The sequence below is a fragment of the Anastrepha obliqua genome, chromosome 1, assembly GCF_027943255.1.
Source record: "Anastrepha obliqua isolate idAnaObli1 chromosome 1, idAnaObli1_1.0, whole genome shotgun sequence".
In the NCBI taxonomy this organism is placed as follows: Eukaryota; Metazoa; Arthropoda; class Insecta; order Diptera; family Tephritidae; genus Anastrepha; species Anastrepha obliqua.
The window spans coordinates 121,536,934-121,553,599 of NC_072892.1; the positions used below are offsets into that span (position 1 = coordinate 121,536,934).

Sequence of the window (16,666 nt, forward strand, 5' to 3'; positions counted from 1 at the left end):
AGCTCATTCGACGCAGAATTAAATTCACTATAACAGTAGTCTACTAAAAAACATCCTCAATATCGGATAATATCGCAAAAATGATGTCAAAGTTGAAAAAATAGAGAAAAAATAAAAAAAATTCCGAATACTTCCGTCTACAGTCTCGTCAGTTGTCATTTCAGAAAAAATGTCAACACACTGTCAAAAAGGCTTGTTTTTGTTCTTTCGAACTAAAAAAACAAATTCGAAATCCGATGGAAATTAGCGAAGTTAGGAGGGATTGTTCACATCAACCTACTGAAAAACGGTTTTATGGCCATAAAATGAGATTTTGGGGGTGTATTGGAAATTTCTCCTATACCATTTTTTTTAGTTTTTCTATAGCCACAAATCGTGCTAGGTCTCCATAAAAGTATATTTAATTTTTTTTTTTTTTGTCACACCGTGTTATGCAAGAATATTAAATCTTCTTCTCTCAACTCTGCAAAACATTGAAAACCTTTTTACACATTTTAGAATGCGTTTCAATTTACTGAAATCGAATCAAAACCATAGAGGTGTAATCGTTTCTTCCGATCCTCCATCCTCAGTGGGACATTGGTCAGCAATAGGTGTACTCATAGTAAAAATAAGCAATAAAACTACCAGAAAATACTGCAGAAACCGTAACGACATCTTTACAAAAAGAGTAGCTTAACTTGTTACATAACCTGAAATATGGCAAAAAAGTCGTTCTCTTAACAAAAGAGTTTTTCTTAACAACAAACTCATAAATTAAATTGTACATAACCATAACACATTTATTTAAAAAAATTCACATTTTAAAGACAACTAGTCACGCATACAAAGTTCTTTAAGTGACTTTTTTCTTTTCCCAAAACTTAAATTGCCACTCTGCGGACGCCGCTTCGAGTCCCATTAAGAAGAATTCGCTGAAGGAGGTGAAGAAGATATCTTCAAACGTGTTTAAAAGGTGCTTTGATGGACTAATCGTTGGCATATGTGTTTTGCTTCGAATGGAGCCTATTTTGAAGGCGAAAAAATAAATTTTGATGACTAAATAATTATTTTGCTCTTTATTTAACAATTCCCAGTACTTTTTTGACTGAAAGTAATTCAATAAAAATTTGGTATTTTATTTTCTTTAAAGGGGCATTTTAGTGCGTTTTTATATCCAAAGTTAGGCAACTTTGCAGTAGCGAGAGAAAGATTTGACTGCCGGAAGGAGAAGAACATCAACAATAACCGCAATCGCGGGCAATTTGACCAGATGTTAAGAAAAAGTAAAGCTAAACAAAACTGAGTGAATTATTGAATTAATTTTAAAAAAATTTATATTTTACAAAATTATAAGCATTACATTTTAATTAGAACAGGCTAGAAAAATGTTATGAAGAAAGAACTAAAACTCCGGCACTAAATAACAAAAAAAATGCTAAATCAAGTTACGAAAATGGTAATCTGGCCATACTGGTCACCAATCGTGCTAATATGACGTCACTCATTCTCAAATTGGCTGAGAGCAAAGTAACAGTACCACAATAGGCGCAATCTCATTATTCTTTCCATCATGTTGGCAACCGAACATAGGAATAAATATCCACACATACATGCATAGTATGTGTGTATGTATGCTAAATTTAATCAAAGTTATAGTGTAATTGACATAACACACATCGCTGACTCCCCACTATTGTCATTATCTCCAAATCCAAAGCATTTCCATTAAATATGATTACCCCCCTATAAAATCATATTGGCTTAATGTCACAGTAAATATTCATTGGCGCAAATTGTGTAGAATGAAGCAGCGTTGTAATTGGCAACTACACTCAAAGTCGTGACCCAAAGCAGCTGTTGTCAACAACCGAAAAAGGTCACCCTCAATAAGAAATTTTTTGTACAAGCTAAATTTTTTATAACTATTTGAGTAACATGAAATATTCATCAAGCGGCTGCTGCGTTTCTAATAAAAGACAGCGCTTCTAACACATTCAAATACTTTGCATTTTAAGGATACTCACACAACACCACACAATTTGTGTGCAGGATTTCAGCCAGCTGTTAAGAAGTACAAAATTTGTGTATTCATACATACATATGTACATACAAAAGTATAGAAAATTTAGTTATCAAACGCTAAAGATCGATGTAACAGCTTGTGAAGCAAGCGAAATTGGTTGGGAATGAAAAATAAAAATAAAATAAATATGGCACCATCTACTACTCGAAGCTACATTTGCTCGATACATCGTAATTTTAATTTGGACTTGCAATCATAGGAAAGCCATTGTAGTATCAAATTGAAAACAAATAAATAATCAATCGCCAATCGAAATCTTATAACTTACTGAACTCCATATCCGAATGAATGTACGACGATTTGATCAAATGAGCACCAAATATTCCATCAACTCTGAGTCCAGCAAAAATTTGATAATTGAGAAAACCGCGTTTGCTATATGAATTTGAATTAACTTGAAGCGATTAAGCTTAATTTCCATAGCCCGAGGAGGATCCTTCTTTAGAAGGTCCGACACTTTTTTATTTTTATTTTTTTGGTTAAATCTTTACTTACGTAGTCGGAAAACTGTGGGTCGGATTTGGTATGAGGGGTTAGGGATAGTCAGAGGCCCGAAAAAAATGATGACTTACAATAGTTTTTTTTTTTTTTTTGCTAGTCAATTGCTTTATTTTACAAAAATTAAAACATTGCATTAATACATCATATTTCAACTTGACTTTATCAAAACTCCAAAAAAAAGGCAATGAATAATTGTAAAAGCTATCGCTGTTTGTGTGGAGCCCGTTTCTCCAGAGCTCCCTTGCAGTGATCATCACAAGTCCTTGAAGATTCATCTAAAATCAATCGGACAAGAAAAATTAGTTTCACTAATACATAGATAATCTTGTGCCTGATCGAAGCTTTTTTTCAAAACTAACAATATGGCGCCCTCAGGAAACATTTTTCATATTTTCGAGAAAAAAACCGACAATTGATTGTTTAAAAAAAATTGAAATTTTTGAAAAAGTCCTTCGACCAGGCACGAGTTTTTTATGTTTTTCAGAAGCAGTATTAATTTTATTAAAATCTGCAAGCGGCTTCTAAGTTACAGTGATCACTAGTTCCAAAAACATAGTTTTGAGAAAAACGCATTTAAACTTTTGCTATCGATTTAGGTATGTAGTGTTATACGAATTATTTAATTACTTACACTGTGACATCTATTCCTGTGACATCTTCAGCGCGCTTATTTGCCAATTTCATACGTGCACCATCAATTTTTTCAGCATACGAACACTCCGGAACGCCCGAGCGCCCTTTGTTGAATAACTCGAAAAATATTTGTCACATTCACTTCAAATGTTCACACAATATTTTTAAGATATTATACTTTAACAAAATGCAAAAATAAAATTTTTTGAAAATTCTGAGTACCCCTAACCCCATAATGTATATTAACATGGGCAATTTTAGGCAAAGTATAATGACTGATTTAACGAAACTTGGTGGACATGTTGGGGAGTGGTTCAGGAACAATCTTAATTATTCTGGAAATAATAGTTTCGTAATCATTTGTCTTCAAAGCGCCCTCGGGAACTTTACTATAGTTTGGCACATTATTATGTTTACATATTTTTCTGAACTTCACTTAAATTCACAAAATATATACTCTCACGCGTGTTTTTACCTATTTATATACTTGTACTCGAAATACTTGTTTCAATCAAAATTAAATGCAAATATCCTCTCCCCAAATATCATCACTTTCTAATTTTAAAGTAGAATAGCAATTGATTGGAATTGACAGCAGTTTAGTGTTGTCGGATGACTTCAAATGAAAATAAAACTTGAACAAAAATGAAGTATTTCAGTTCATTTGGTGATGGGGATGGCTGTTATTGTGCATCCTTACTACACACGCGCATATGGCGCTTTAATTTGTGGTTTATAATGGTTTTAACGCGAAAAGGAGTTCTACGCAAAACTACTGTGGATGGCGGAGTCGGAGTTGGACTGATGCGGGAATATTTTTTTTAAGCGCGGCCAAAGGCCGCCCACGCCAATTAAATCTCTATGCAAAAGTTCTACAAATTTACAAAAACCCTTCCAGTCTTGTTGTGTTTGAAGTGGTTCAATATTTCTACTGAAATAATCCTAATTAACGGCCAGCACCGTTTTACTACCACTGCCCTCGTGTGAAGATGTCTCGTATTGTTTTTTTTGTTTTTGCTTCTAAGTCAGATCCGCTTTGTGAGATCCAAGTATAGCAGCAAATTCTTTATCTTCGATGCCTAAGGTCTCATTAATTTGCTGTAAGAAAGGCTCACCGAAAGAGCGAAATCGTGCCCTAGCTAACCCTGGACATTCACATAAGTAGTGGAAAAGACTTTCCTTCACCCCTTCCGCTTGACAGCTTCTGCAGATGGGGTTGAAGGCAGGGTTGAGTCTAGTTACATGATCCTTAAATGACCTGTAAGGGTTGCAGTGATGCGAAATGTTTGGTCAAGAACATCCCAACAGGTAATCCATCCTTTGGATTGTGTTTTTTGTTGTAATACCTGCAGTTAATTGCTTCCAACTTATTTCGGCTGAAGCATGATAGTGTGAAGCAATGGATGCTTTTATTGAGCGACTGCCGCCGCCTCTGGTAAGTCTAGTGTCGAACCTTTTCTTGCTAGCTCATCCGCTATTTCATTACCCCGTATGTTCCTGTGACCGGGAACCCATATCAGAGTGATTTCAAGCCAATGACTAAGCATTTCTAGTTGATCTCTATACTCGAAGACTAGTTTGGATGAAATGGAGTTCGAGTCTAAGGCCTTGATAGTTGCTTGACTGTCTGAAAATATAGCTACTCTTGCACCAACTTGTAGAGTTTAGTAATATGCATGCTTCTCTGATCGCTAATAGTTCTGATTGGAACACGCTTGCAAAGTCAGGAAGTCGAATTGACTGAAATAGGTTGAGCGGCTCGGAATGGAAGCCAGCTCCCACACCACAGTTCATCTTAGAACCGTCAGTGTAGACTTCAATGTCGGATCTTCCCTTTTCCCCATTCGGCTCTCGGTGGAAAACGTGCCATAAAGTTTTTCTTAAAGTTAAGGTCGGGGACTGTGTAGTCTGATCTGTTTTTGAGCAGCGAGAGTCCCTGTAGGAGGATCTTGCTGTGACCGTACGATCTTGTTGTCCAGCTTCCTATGTCTCTGAGTCTCACCGCGCTGCAAGTAGCGATTGTTTTTATATGTATGTAAGTCTAATGGTAATAGATGAGTTAGAGCGCTTCAGTAGGACTGGTGCTAAGCATTCCTGTAGTTAGGATGCACACTGTCCTTTGAATCTTGTTCAGCTTTGTTTAGTTGTATTTCTTTAAATTGTATATATTTATATTTGCGAAAATATTTCTCAATTCTAAGCCAAAGCGAAAAGTACTGCAGATTTACAAACAACCTCCCAAGAATGATAGAATGCAAAATTGCGCGTTCCGAATTCGCCGTGTCGTAAGAGCCCATGAATTGGAATCAGTCCCGCAGGAATCAAGAATTGGATCAACGATTATGTAGGCAATCTACATAAAGAGCGATGGTCCGGTCTAGAACGCTGCAGAACTGCAAAGTGTTTTGTGACAAGTCCGAACAGAAAACTGTCAAACTTTCTACTAAAACTTAGAAGGAAAGACATTCAGTTGATGGTCGGCATCATTACAGGACACAACCCATGGGGTCAGCATATGACCACCATTGGAATCATCGAGGACCCGGTTTGTCTGTCGTACTTGGAGGAGGCGGATAGCACTGAGCACTTTCTCTGTGAGTGTCCTGCCTTTGCTAGAGCGCGACTACGAGTATTGGGTTCCGATGTCATGAGAATGAGTAATATTCGTTATCTAAAACTGAAGGATATTTACAGATTTGCCAAAGAATCTGGAAAATTCTCACAGGACTAACTATCTCTATCTCTGTCTCTATTCTTTCCTATCTCTTTCTCTGATACTTTTCTCCCTCCCTCCCTCCTTGACTATCTACCCCCTTTCCAGAGCTTTAAATACAATGGGCTTTTTAGCCTGAGTGTTTTAGGAGCCACCAAATCTCCTGGTGCTCCTTGGCTCGACCTTTTCAAATTCAATTCAATTCAAGAGCCCATGAATAAACAAGAAGAAGAAGAACAATAGGCTAAAGTGATAGAAACAACCAGAAACAACCACAAGAAATTTAAAACAAACGCAACAAACTGCATTTGGAGGATTTATATTATTTTGCGCTTTCACAATTTAACACACGGCACTTCGTTTTCATTACTTTGATTAGTTTAAATCTCACAAATCATAATACTTCCAAGTTTGTTTGTTTTGTTCGTTTTTTTCTATTGCGTAGGGACCTGACGTCATACTTCTCAAAATCGCGAAAAATACAGTCATTGTTTTTAATGGCGTCACCTCAGATACTCGATTCGCCTTGCCAGTGAACGTCTTCGTTCTTATTTGCGGTGTCTGCCCTACCAACTCTTCGCTAAAGTACACAACTTTAACAATAAATTGATTAAGAACTGTAAGCCTCCGGAGGGTGCATTTTTTAGTCTTCATATGGGGATCCACCCCTCTATCCCCCAATACAACCTTTTTTTCAAAGCGTCTTACATTATAATAAAGATTTCCCATCTTTACTTAGGTATCATCGCACTGGTCAGACGAAGAGTGCCAGACTGATTTAAATAGAAAAAAAGCTGCCCGAGACGTATTTTGTTACATAACACCAGAAGAAATTCAGCTGAGTATAGCGAGGCAAGAAAACTGTATAAAAAGTTGCTGAGACTGAAAAAGCGAAGTTTTTGAGAAAATTAACTACACAATATGGAATAAATGCATGAACTCCACCGCGCAATAAATTTTTACCCTCAAATTAAGGGCATAAGTTCAAACTACAATTATCCTATATGCGCCTGCAGAGACCTTGATGGAAATATCGTTCAAACCAAAGCAGACGTGCTTAAAATCTGAGCTAACTATTTTCATGATCTTCTAAATGTCCATGTAACATCGCAAACAGTGTCTCATGCCTACTACGGCAATACAATTGACGACTTAACACTTGAACCCACTTTGGATGATACTTACCGTGTAATCATGAAGAAATAGAATTACAAAGCATTTGGAATCGATAGTATCAGCACAGAAGGACAAAGGGTACTCAATGCGGTTGGTACCCCAATAAAACTATTTGGTGTAGTGAAGAAATGCCTTCAGACTGACACGTAAGGGTCCATTATCCCACTACATAAGAAAGGTGTCAATCTGTACTGCACAAACTACCGTGGTATTACTATCGTAAAAAATCTTTGCCTCCCTGCTAAATGAAAAATATATCTGCGCGACATAATTGGTCCCCTTCAAGCAGGTTTCGTGAAAGGAAGATCAACAGTTCACCAAACATTTAATTTGAGACGTCGTTTTTCTGTACCACCTATTTATAGATGTCAAGCAAGCATTTAATTCTGGTGACGGACGAATATTGTGTAAGAGCTTTGTGATTTTAATATTCCTCCAACCAAAGCTTGTTGTTGCCTTAATTTCGTGTTTGCTCTGGAAAAGAATACGCGGATGTCTGGTATATGCCGGAACGCCACTATAATGGTAAAATCATCGCAAATTCTGACTTGATGCAAAAGTACAGCAGCTTGAAACAGAATTTTCTGGAAAAAAACTTGAGAACGCAGTCAAAAGCTTGGGCCTCCACATAAACGAATCAACAACTAACTCTTTGTGCAAAGAAAAAGTTCCAAATGAATGTAAATCTGCCATGTTGATCGGCAGCTACACTTTTGAGTGGATCTAAATATCTACGTAGGATCTATCCTCTGCCAGCGCAAACAAAAAGCTAGTGCAACGTTTCAGACGAGGAACGTGGAGATCTTTTCGCTATAGAAGCTTCTTTGTTTCTCGTTTCTTTCTAAGCGAACGCAGCTGAAGCTCTATAAAACAGTAATTAGGTTTTGTGCTACTAATCATCTGAAGCCTAGGAGATGCGTAAGGCGGATGAAGAAAAGCTTAACATGTTTGATTAAAAAAAACCTACGCTGCATCCTTGAACCGGTGCACATAGATCACGATGAATTCCTAGCTAAGTTAAAGCACTTCCATTAAACTTAAGAAAGAACTGGATTGGGCTGAACATTTCTTTTGGCTGAAATTGGCAGAGATATTTCAACCTTCTAAGCGCCATAGCACTACATTCAAGAGAAGATGTATTGGTGTATCCGGATATAGGTCGCAGAAACAACAAGAGCCAGAGGACCATATCCCAATCCTGTGCAGATGACTAAACAATATGCAATGACCTGTGAGCACTTCTAGTTCATCCTTAGAGAAGGTTATGGGTTTTTTAAACTCCTTTTTTATTGTACCCTTCCCAGTAACGGAAGTAAGGAGTAAGGATTTTGCCTGGCGTAACCCTATAATTTGGTGCCAGTTAACCTCCCTCAGCTCTTCACTCCTAAGCTTCTCCTTGATGGTGTGTTGTCCTATAGCAAAGAGGGGTTCGGTTCCTATTGGTAACGTAGTCGCTGCCTCTCTAGCCAATGCGACCGCTACTTCGTTCCCAGTTGAACCCCCTGTGCCCTGAGACCCAAATGCGCATGATACGATTATGCGTTGCTAACACCCAACCTCAATGCACCCAAGAACCAGTGAGGACTTAATCTCACAGGAAGACAGTGCCCCGACATTGCCGCCTGACAGTCGTCGAGAAATACAACGCGCTCATGCCGGAGTTTCCTGTTTAAATTGATCTCTGCACAACTGGTTAGATGCACAACCCATAAACCCAAGCGACTATAGTGACTACCCAATGAAACACAGTCAAGTACATAGATGATAACAAAATATATTTCATACGGCTAACCACCAGTTGGTATATTATAAAAAAAAAGATAAAGGGACCCATACACGACACCATCAAGCTCGATCCACATCCCGCACTAGCATACTTGTACAACATTTATATCTTACAAGAAGTGCGCGGAGAAGATCGTTTAAATAAAAATACAATACAATTCGAAACTTGTAGTTTTCCACAATCATGGCATCGATTCACATAATTCGAGAAATTCGATATTGCATCAGCGACTGGTCAAACGGTTGGCATAATCACTTCATGGCCCCCGCTTGCTGAAGTGGTGTATGGGCCTCTTTACAAAAGTTTACTATACATATAATTTCATGCTGATGGCACCAACATATTTGTACATTTTTTTATGTCTATCTGTGCACAATATTTTTTTCGCCAATTTTAGTGCTGTTCCGCTGATTATATTTACGAAAGAATCTTGTTAAATTGTGGGACGACTGCGGGAAACGAAGATGTACCAAATCACCGATACTCTGCAATGGCGGGTGAACCACCATTGGCCTTCGTTGTCGGGTGATTGTAAACTCACCTTCATTGAATCTCTTACGTTTGGTTTCGAAATCCATTTCCACGGCACTTGAGAGGCGCGTAGAGGTAAATGCACGTGGTAATTTTGTTTCAAGGCTTTTTCTCATTTCTTCAGTAAGACGTTTGTTCTTAGTGGGTTTATGTAAAGCTGAATCTAAGCCCAATGTTCGATGTGGGAATGGGGTTGCTGCTTGGGTTATCTTAATATATCCATAATCTTTATACCTGGGCTTATAAGTCTTTTCAATATTTCTCTGATCAAAGTGGGCTCGCCTCTGTAGTGACCCTTCCGAATGGTCAGATGATGTACTGGTAAAAACTTTTCCATCAGAGTTGCGCGGTGACGCACCCTTACTGTGGCGTGTTACCTGACCTGGGTCGGAATTGGGAGGCGTTATTTTTAAAATTGATCGTTGTTTCACTATATTTCCTTCACTGCGTATTTCGTGTGCAATGGTATTCGTATTTTGGGAGTTCGATAAACGCGACATGTTATTTAAATTTAATTTTTTTTCAGTTTTTTCTTTTTATGCTTATTCGATTTACTCAAAAGTACAATCTTTCAAAAAACCGAGCGTTCACTGAAATACAATATATATTTTATATTGTGTAAACAGCAAAGAATTTCAGCAGAGAATTATATAAAAATCAATATTTTAGTTATAGCTTTTTTATTGGATATGGGAACAAGTTTCCGACTTTTTCGTACCCAAAGTTACGAATTATTACGAAATTTACAATTATGTGAAGTATGTGGCATTGGAAGCTATAACCTTACTCCATCTTTCAGGCAGCATTCGAATTCCTCTGATGAAAAATTCTAGTTCTTTTGACTTCATTCCTTGGCTCCATTCATTGAGCCAGTTTCCGATGCTCTCGTAAGAAGTGAACCGCTCTCCAATAAGGGCTGACTGCATTGATCGGAAGAGATCGTAATCCGAAGGTGCAATATCTGTGGAATACAGCGGGTGAGGCAAAATTTCCCAATTCAGTCCCTCTAAATATTTCTGGACCGATTTAGCAACATGTGACCTGGCGTTGTCATGCATCAAAATCTGTTTGTCATGTCTACCGTCCCATTTTGGTCGCTTTTCTTTGAGAGCTCGATTCAGACGCATTAGCTGCTGTTGGTAACGATCGCCAGTGATGATTTCAGATGGTTTAAGGAGTTCATAATAGATGACACCCTTCTGTTCTCACCAGATGCACGACATAACCTTTGAAGCCTGTCGATGGACCTGATTCACCTGGCAGGCTCCAACATTTTCGACGCTTACGATTATCATAATAGATGCATTTTTCATCGCCAGTGATGCAGATGATGCAGAAAACATTTTCGTTTGTACCGTTCAAGAGGCATCTCAAACGTTACCAAACGTCTCTCGATATCCCTCTCCTTCAATTGATGTGACACCCAGTTACCAGCTTTCTGGATCATTCCGATCGCGTGCAAGCCGACGGTTGATCTGTCAACATCCAACTCTTTGGGCATATCATCAAGGGTTCGTCATACGTCTTCATCCAATAATTGTTGTTGAGTATCTTCACTCACGTCGAAATTGCCACTTTGGAAGCGTTGAAACCACTCTTTAAAAGTTGTGTTTGATGGAGCGTGATTACCGTAAATATTGATCAATATACGACACGTTTCAGCTGCACTTTTCTTTAGAAGGTAATAATGAGGCATGGCTTCCCGCAATTGCTGTTTTTTCGTGACGAACGTAAACATTTCTGAAGTCAGATAAAAAATGATCTTCACTCTTCAAACGAATGTCAAATACTGTGATCGAGACCTCACATATACAATTTTTCACGTTCAAATCACCAGTATATTACTAAAACGAACACAAAAATAGTATCAGCTAAGTAAGTAACTTTGTATATTCCCTTTTTACAAAGGTACATTTTTTATAAATTTATTCCTAAGCATGTTTAATACACTGGAAAAGTAGTTTTCTAATATTCGAAGTTGTTCAGAAGTTTCTACAGTTAAAGACCGCTTTTTCGGAACTCTATGTTATGCATAAACGTTAAGTTTGAAGTTTTAACGCGGTTTTTCTAAAATTATGTGCTTCCTGTTTTGTTTTTTTTTTTGTCGGGACAACTGCACTTGCTAGACAAAACACTTACACTCAGACATTAATTAAGTCCATTGTACTACACTTGGATTCCCTTTTAATTTTCTTTAAACCTACCCGATCTCCGAAAAAATCTGAGTAGATCTTGTGGTGCCAAGGAGCCAAGATGGTCGCTTCTTAACACATCAGTGCCAAAGACCTCAAACCTGATTTGAGCGAAGGTGGGGCAGACACACAGAAAGTGGTCCGCCGTCTCATCCTCCTCTTCAAAAGCTGGGCAGAGTACACTGTCTGAGATGCCCAACCTTTCCATGTGCTTCGCCCACAGAAAGTGGCCCGTCATCAGCCCAATCAGCCGTCTGCACTCCCCTCTGCTTAATGACAGAAGGGTTTGCGACAGTCGATCGGACATGACAGGTAACATCAGTTTAGTCCATCTGCAGCCTCTCTCAGCCTTCCAAGCTCGCCATTTGATAACCGTGGCTGTGATGGCCGCAAAAGGGAGTGGCAAAACGGGTTCTGGGCCAAAGAAGTTGTCCTCAGCGCCCATCTAAGCTAAGGAGTCAGAGGTATCGTTACCCGCGATACCCATGTGTCCCGGGACCCATGTTAGCATCAGGCTATTATATCTACCGACATAGTTCAGCCGGGACTTACAGGACTTGACAACCCATGATGTGGTTGGAGGGCGGTCTAAGGCCATAAGCGCAGCTTGGCTGTCCCTGCAGACACATATAGATCTGCCTCTCCATCGCTTTTCCACAACAAAGTTCATCGCTTCTTGAACTGCATAACTGTTGTCTCCACGATATTTGAAAAACAGCATAGCGAAAGTACGCAGAAGCTGACCAATAACCGACTCTCAGCGAATTTTAAAGAATAAGCTGATTGGCTGACGTAACTGCGGTCTTGGCAGCGGTTTGCCTACGAAAAAACTGAGATTGTGTTGATGAATTACGACAAAACTCAATGGTCTCCGCTCATGTTACTTCGTCTGAGCAACGACTGATTGCACGAGTGTGTGAATACATGTAAAATGAAGGGGCAAATTGTGCTGTCAAATCCCCCTGCCATATCTGGAGGCCAAACCTAGTAATCAAAAAACCAGTTTGAACGGTTCTTGCGGTAGATTTTGATTGAATGAAAGAGCCCCGTTAGATTTAGATTTATTGGAGGTTAGCACTTTGACCCCGTGAGCATTCTCAATTTATCCTTGGGGAGAGTTATGAGTCTATTTTGGTTTCGTTAGGGAATGAATTACGCAGTATCGCCATGGTCTCTCTGGTCGTTTGCGGCGAGTCGCCGATGTGTGTGAAGTAAGGATATTCTTGCTTTATTGGGACTGTGAAGTGGCTGTTAATATTTTTGATTGTTGGTTCCATCCTTTAGATGACCAATAAATTCACTTTTGCTTATTTACACCCCCATTTAAATGAAAATGGGCTTCTTCACTCTAAAATATAGTGTTGACCGTGGAAAATCGCTCCAATATTGGCAGACATTTTTACGCAAATCGGAATCTTTAGACTTAAGCGCTTAAGCGATTTCAATTTTGAAGAAGTGAGGTCTAAAATCCTTCCTCAATATTCATGCACACTAGTTTTTGGAAATCCCGGGGCAGAGGCGCTCTTACGCACGGGCTGACGCGGATTATCGTGCAAATTTGTAGCGAAAAGTTCAATATTTTCATTTGCTCTCGTACTCGTTACCTGGGTGCAATGGCCCATCAATCAATCACTGTTTAGCTAAACCATCGGATCGGTAAAAATTTTAAAGGACCTCTCCGATCTGTTTAATATTAAGCGAGGTTTGAGACGAGAGTTCTTCCTTATCGTGTGAGTTCTTTAATCTGCTTAGGAACCAGTATTAATGCCGTTAAGAATGTCAGCATCCCAATCCAACGGGTATCTCCTGCTGGTATAAACTGATTTCAACTAAGTAGGCAATAAAACATTTAAGTCCTCTATCTATGAACCAAGACCACGCTTTCATGGCACCGCAAAGGCCCTTAGAGCGCTCGAGAAAAAGATGCTATGGGTGACTTATTTACCAAAGTCGAAAAGGCAGTTACTGCGCCAATAAAAGAGAAGAGAAAATTTGCTTTATAGGAGTAGATAATGCGATAGTTCAACGGTACTGAGTCCTTTCGTTGCAATATTTTATAAGAGCATTAGCAATTGTAGCATACGCTGACAATATCAACAGCGACCTTCTGACAATATCACCCACACCGGCTGTTCGGTTTTTTTGCCTTCCCCCAATTGCGTACGCGAAAATATATCGCGTAGGGCTTTGATGCAAAACGAACTGCTCTCCTAAAAAGCAATCCATCCACCCTAGTACAGTTGAGCAGAAAAGTCCTCTATTGACGAGCAAAAAACTCATCTTCTTCGCTTGCTTGTTTCACTGATGGGTGCACAGTAGCATGGACGATGAAGAGTGTGCGAGAGAATGGTTTCACCGAAGATTTATGTACCATCAATTGCACTTCACTACATATGTAGCTAGTCGTGCCCCTTGTTTGCCACCTCTCACTGATGTCACTGTTGCCGTAACTTTTCCACATGCACACCACTTCAGTTAATTCACTATTTGTTCTCCGAAATGTTACTTTAAAACACTTGACGATACTCTCATTTACTCGTATACGAGTACACTATCTGTGTTCAAATCTAGAGCAGCGCTGCAATAAATAGCATCGAAAGCAGTAGAAGAAAACGACCTGCCTGCAGTTCGTCTGGGTTTAATTAGTGCAACTGAATTATTTTCTATCGGCCAATTTACCGCAGAAACTTCATCAACAAACTGCGGCATTTCATCCTGATGCACTTAGCCGCACTTTAGTACTCGTAATCAAGACAATGCACATATAACTATGTGTGTGTCTGTATGTTTGTATAGAGCACACTCATGTCCAGGATATGCGGTACATAGGTGTATAGAGCACCGTTGCATTTCTACAACTGCACTTTGCTGCGGTTAACTGTTAACTTTTTGTATCCCCATTAACAACAGGCAGCTAACAAGCACCAATACCCGATAATCCATCTTCTGCTTACGCATAGGTACCTTCATAGGTGGTTTGTTGTAATTTTTACTCCGCTCAAATGCTGGTATTACTTGACAATCAGATGCAGTTAATTGTCGCCATTCCAGCTCTAATTGTTGGTGGAAGGTAGTCACATTAAATACAGCATTTTTTTATTTTTCTATTTTTTGATAAGTTTTTAAATATCCCAATTCAATTTATTGATTTACATACTCACGCGGCTTTTCTTTCTGATACGATTTTTTGAAAGTTAGAATATGAATCTTCGATTCTGCAGTTCGAGCTTTATGATCTAACATCTGATTAAAGAACCACAGAAAAGGTATCGCCTTATTCAAAAGCATAGTGAGTATCAACCATAAGTGTTGCTTGAAAGAAGCGAATATACTGCATACGCCCTATAATCTTTAAGAGATTCAGAATATAATTGGATAGAAAACGAATCTGTAAGATTAATTGCGATAAGGGAAAAAATAATTAATATATGGCCTCTTTTTTTCGCCAAGCGTTAGCAAGTGGCGAATAAATGGAGCAACTGATATAAATAAACATATCTTGGTAGCGCTGCAATAGAGCTGCCCAAAACTACATTTGTTTGTAAAAAAAGTGAGTTATACCATTTTATGAGATATAGGGTTTTTTAATAAGAGGTGTTATTTTGATATTCAAAGAAAAATGCTATTTTTAATATAAATGATCGGATGTTTATTTCATTATAAAGAGGAAGGTATGCCGTTAATAGTGAAAAATAGCATCAGGCAAATAACCACCACGACCACGCTTACAGGACAATAACCTTTTCATGAAATTTTCCATAACCGAATTGCAAAGTGGCTGCCCTATGTCCTCGATAGCTTCACGAATTCCATCTTTAAGGTCTTGAATCGACCCTGGACTGTTATCGTAGACTTTTTCTTTCACGTGGCTCCAAAGAAAAAAATCGCAAGGTGTTAAATCACAAGATCTCGGAACTTTTCGTTGCTTGTGTGGCATGTAGCGCCGTCTTGTTGAAAATAAACGTTGTCCATATCAATACCATCCAATTCCGGCCATAAAAATCGTTAATCATCTCTAGATAGCGCAATCCATTCACCTGTAACACCTGTTATTCTAAAACCCTTTATAACCATACGCGCTAGCGGTGAATCTTGTTCGATGGCTTTTATGTTGCTTTCATATACAAATTTTTCGTCAAATGAGCCAAGCAGAGAAGTGGCGAATAGAAGAGCTATAGAACTGCAACAAACATCAGATGCAACAATGGATGAATAGCATTGGATTTACTGACGTCATCTAAATGTGCAAAATGGTGAATGGGCAAAACTTGATGTGGAATTTATATTGTGGGTGAGGTTTGGCGCCCAAATCGCTTGGAATAGAGATTAAGTCCGGCATATGGACAATTCAGCCTTCTACCGTAAAGGAACAAGCCAGGCTCCGATATCGTAAAGCAGACCGATCACATCTTGATTAATAAACGAAGAATGTCCTGCATCACTGACACGCACATATGCCGGAGCAAAGATCCGGATAGTGATCACTACCTAGTTAAGACGAAATTCAAGCACAAACTGTCCATAGCAGCTAAGACGAAAGGCACAAAAACCCCCAGACGGGACACGGACAAGCCAGAATGCGTTTAGTCACTCAGTAAAAAAAAAATCGCCAAGATTCTGTAATCAAAAATAATATATGACCATCCGCTGACCAAATTTGGGAGATGTTTAAAAACGCATTGCTTACCACAGCATCCAAATGCTTCGCTTTCAAAAAACGCAAAAAATTAGGACTGGTTTGACGATGAATGCACCAAAATAATGGAAGAAAAAAGTCTTGCTAGGAAAAAAAAATGCGTGAGCGCAACACTAGAACTGACCTCGAAAATTATGTCACCAAAAGGTGCACCTAAATTGTGTAGAAAGAAAAAATGGAGGCGCTAGAAGCAAAAATTATGGAAATAGATAAGAACTGCCACTTCAAAATGAGCAAATCATTCTTTAAACAACTCAACAAACTTGAGTATACCAGCCAAGATTAAACATCTGCAAAGCAGCGAACACTTAACGGAAAAAGAACAAATATTACAGAGATGGAAATCCTACCTTGACGATCTGTAAAATGTGCC

General features: G+C 38.8%; 1 protein-coding gene across 1 annotated transcript; it reads right to left on the reverse strand.

The window, feature by feature from the left end:
- Positions 1 to 8,871: 8,871 nt before the first annotated feature.
- Positions 8,872 to 10,007, reverse strand: LOC129252979 (uncharacterized). The gene has a single exon (XM_054891190.1). The coding sequence runs from the start codon at positions 9,903 to 9,905 to the stop codon at positions 9,237 to 9,239; it is 669 nt and encodes a 222-aa protein (XP_054747165.1). The 5' UTR covers positions 9,906 to 10,007; the 3' UTR covers positions 8,872 to 9,236.
- Between the last annotated feature and the right edge of the window lie 6,659 nt (positions 10,008 to 16,666).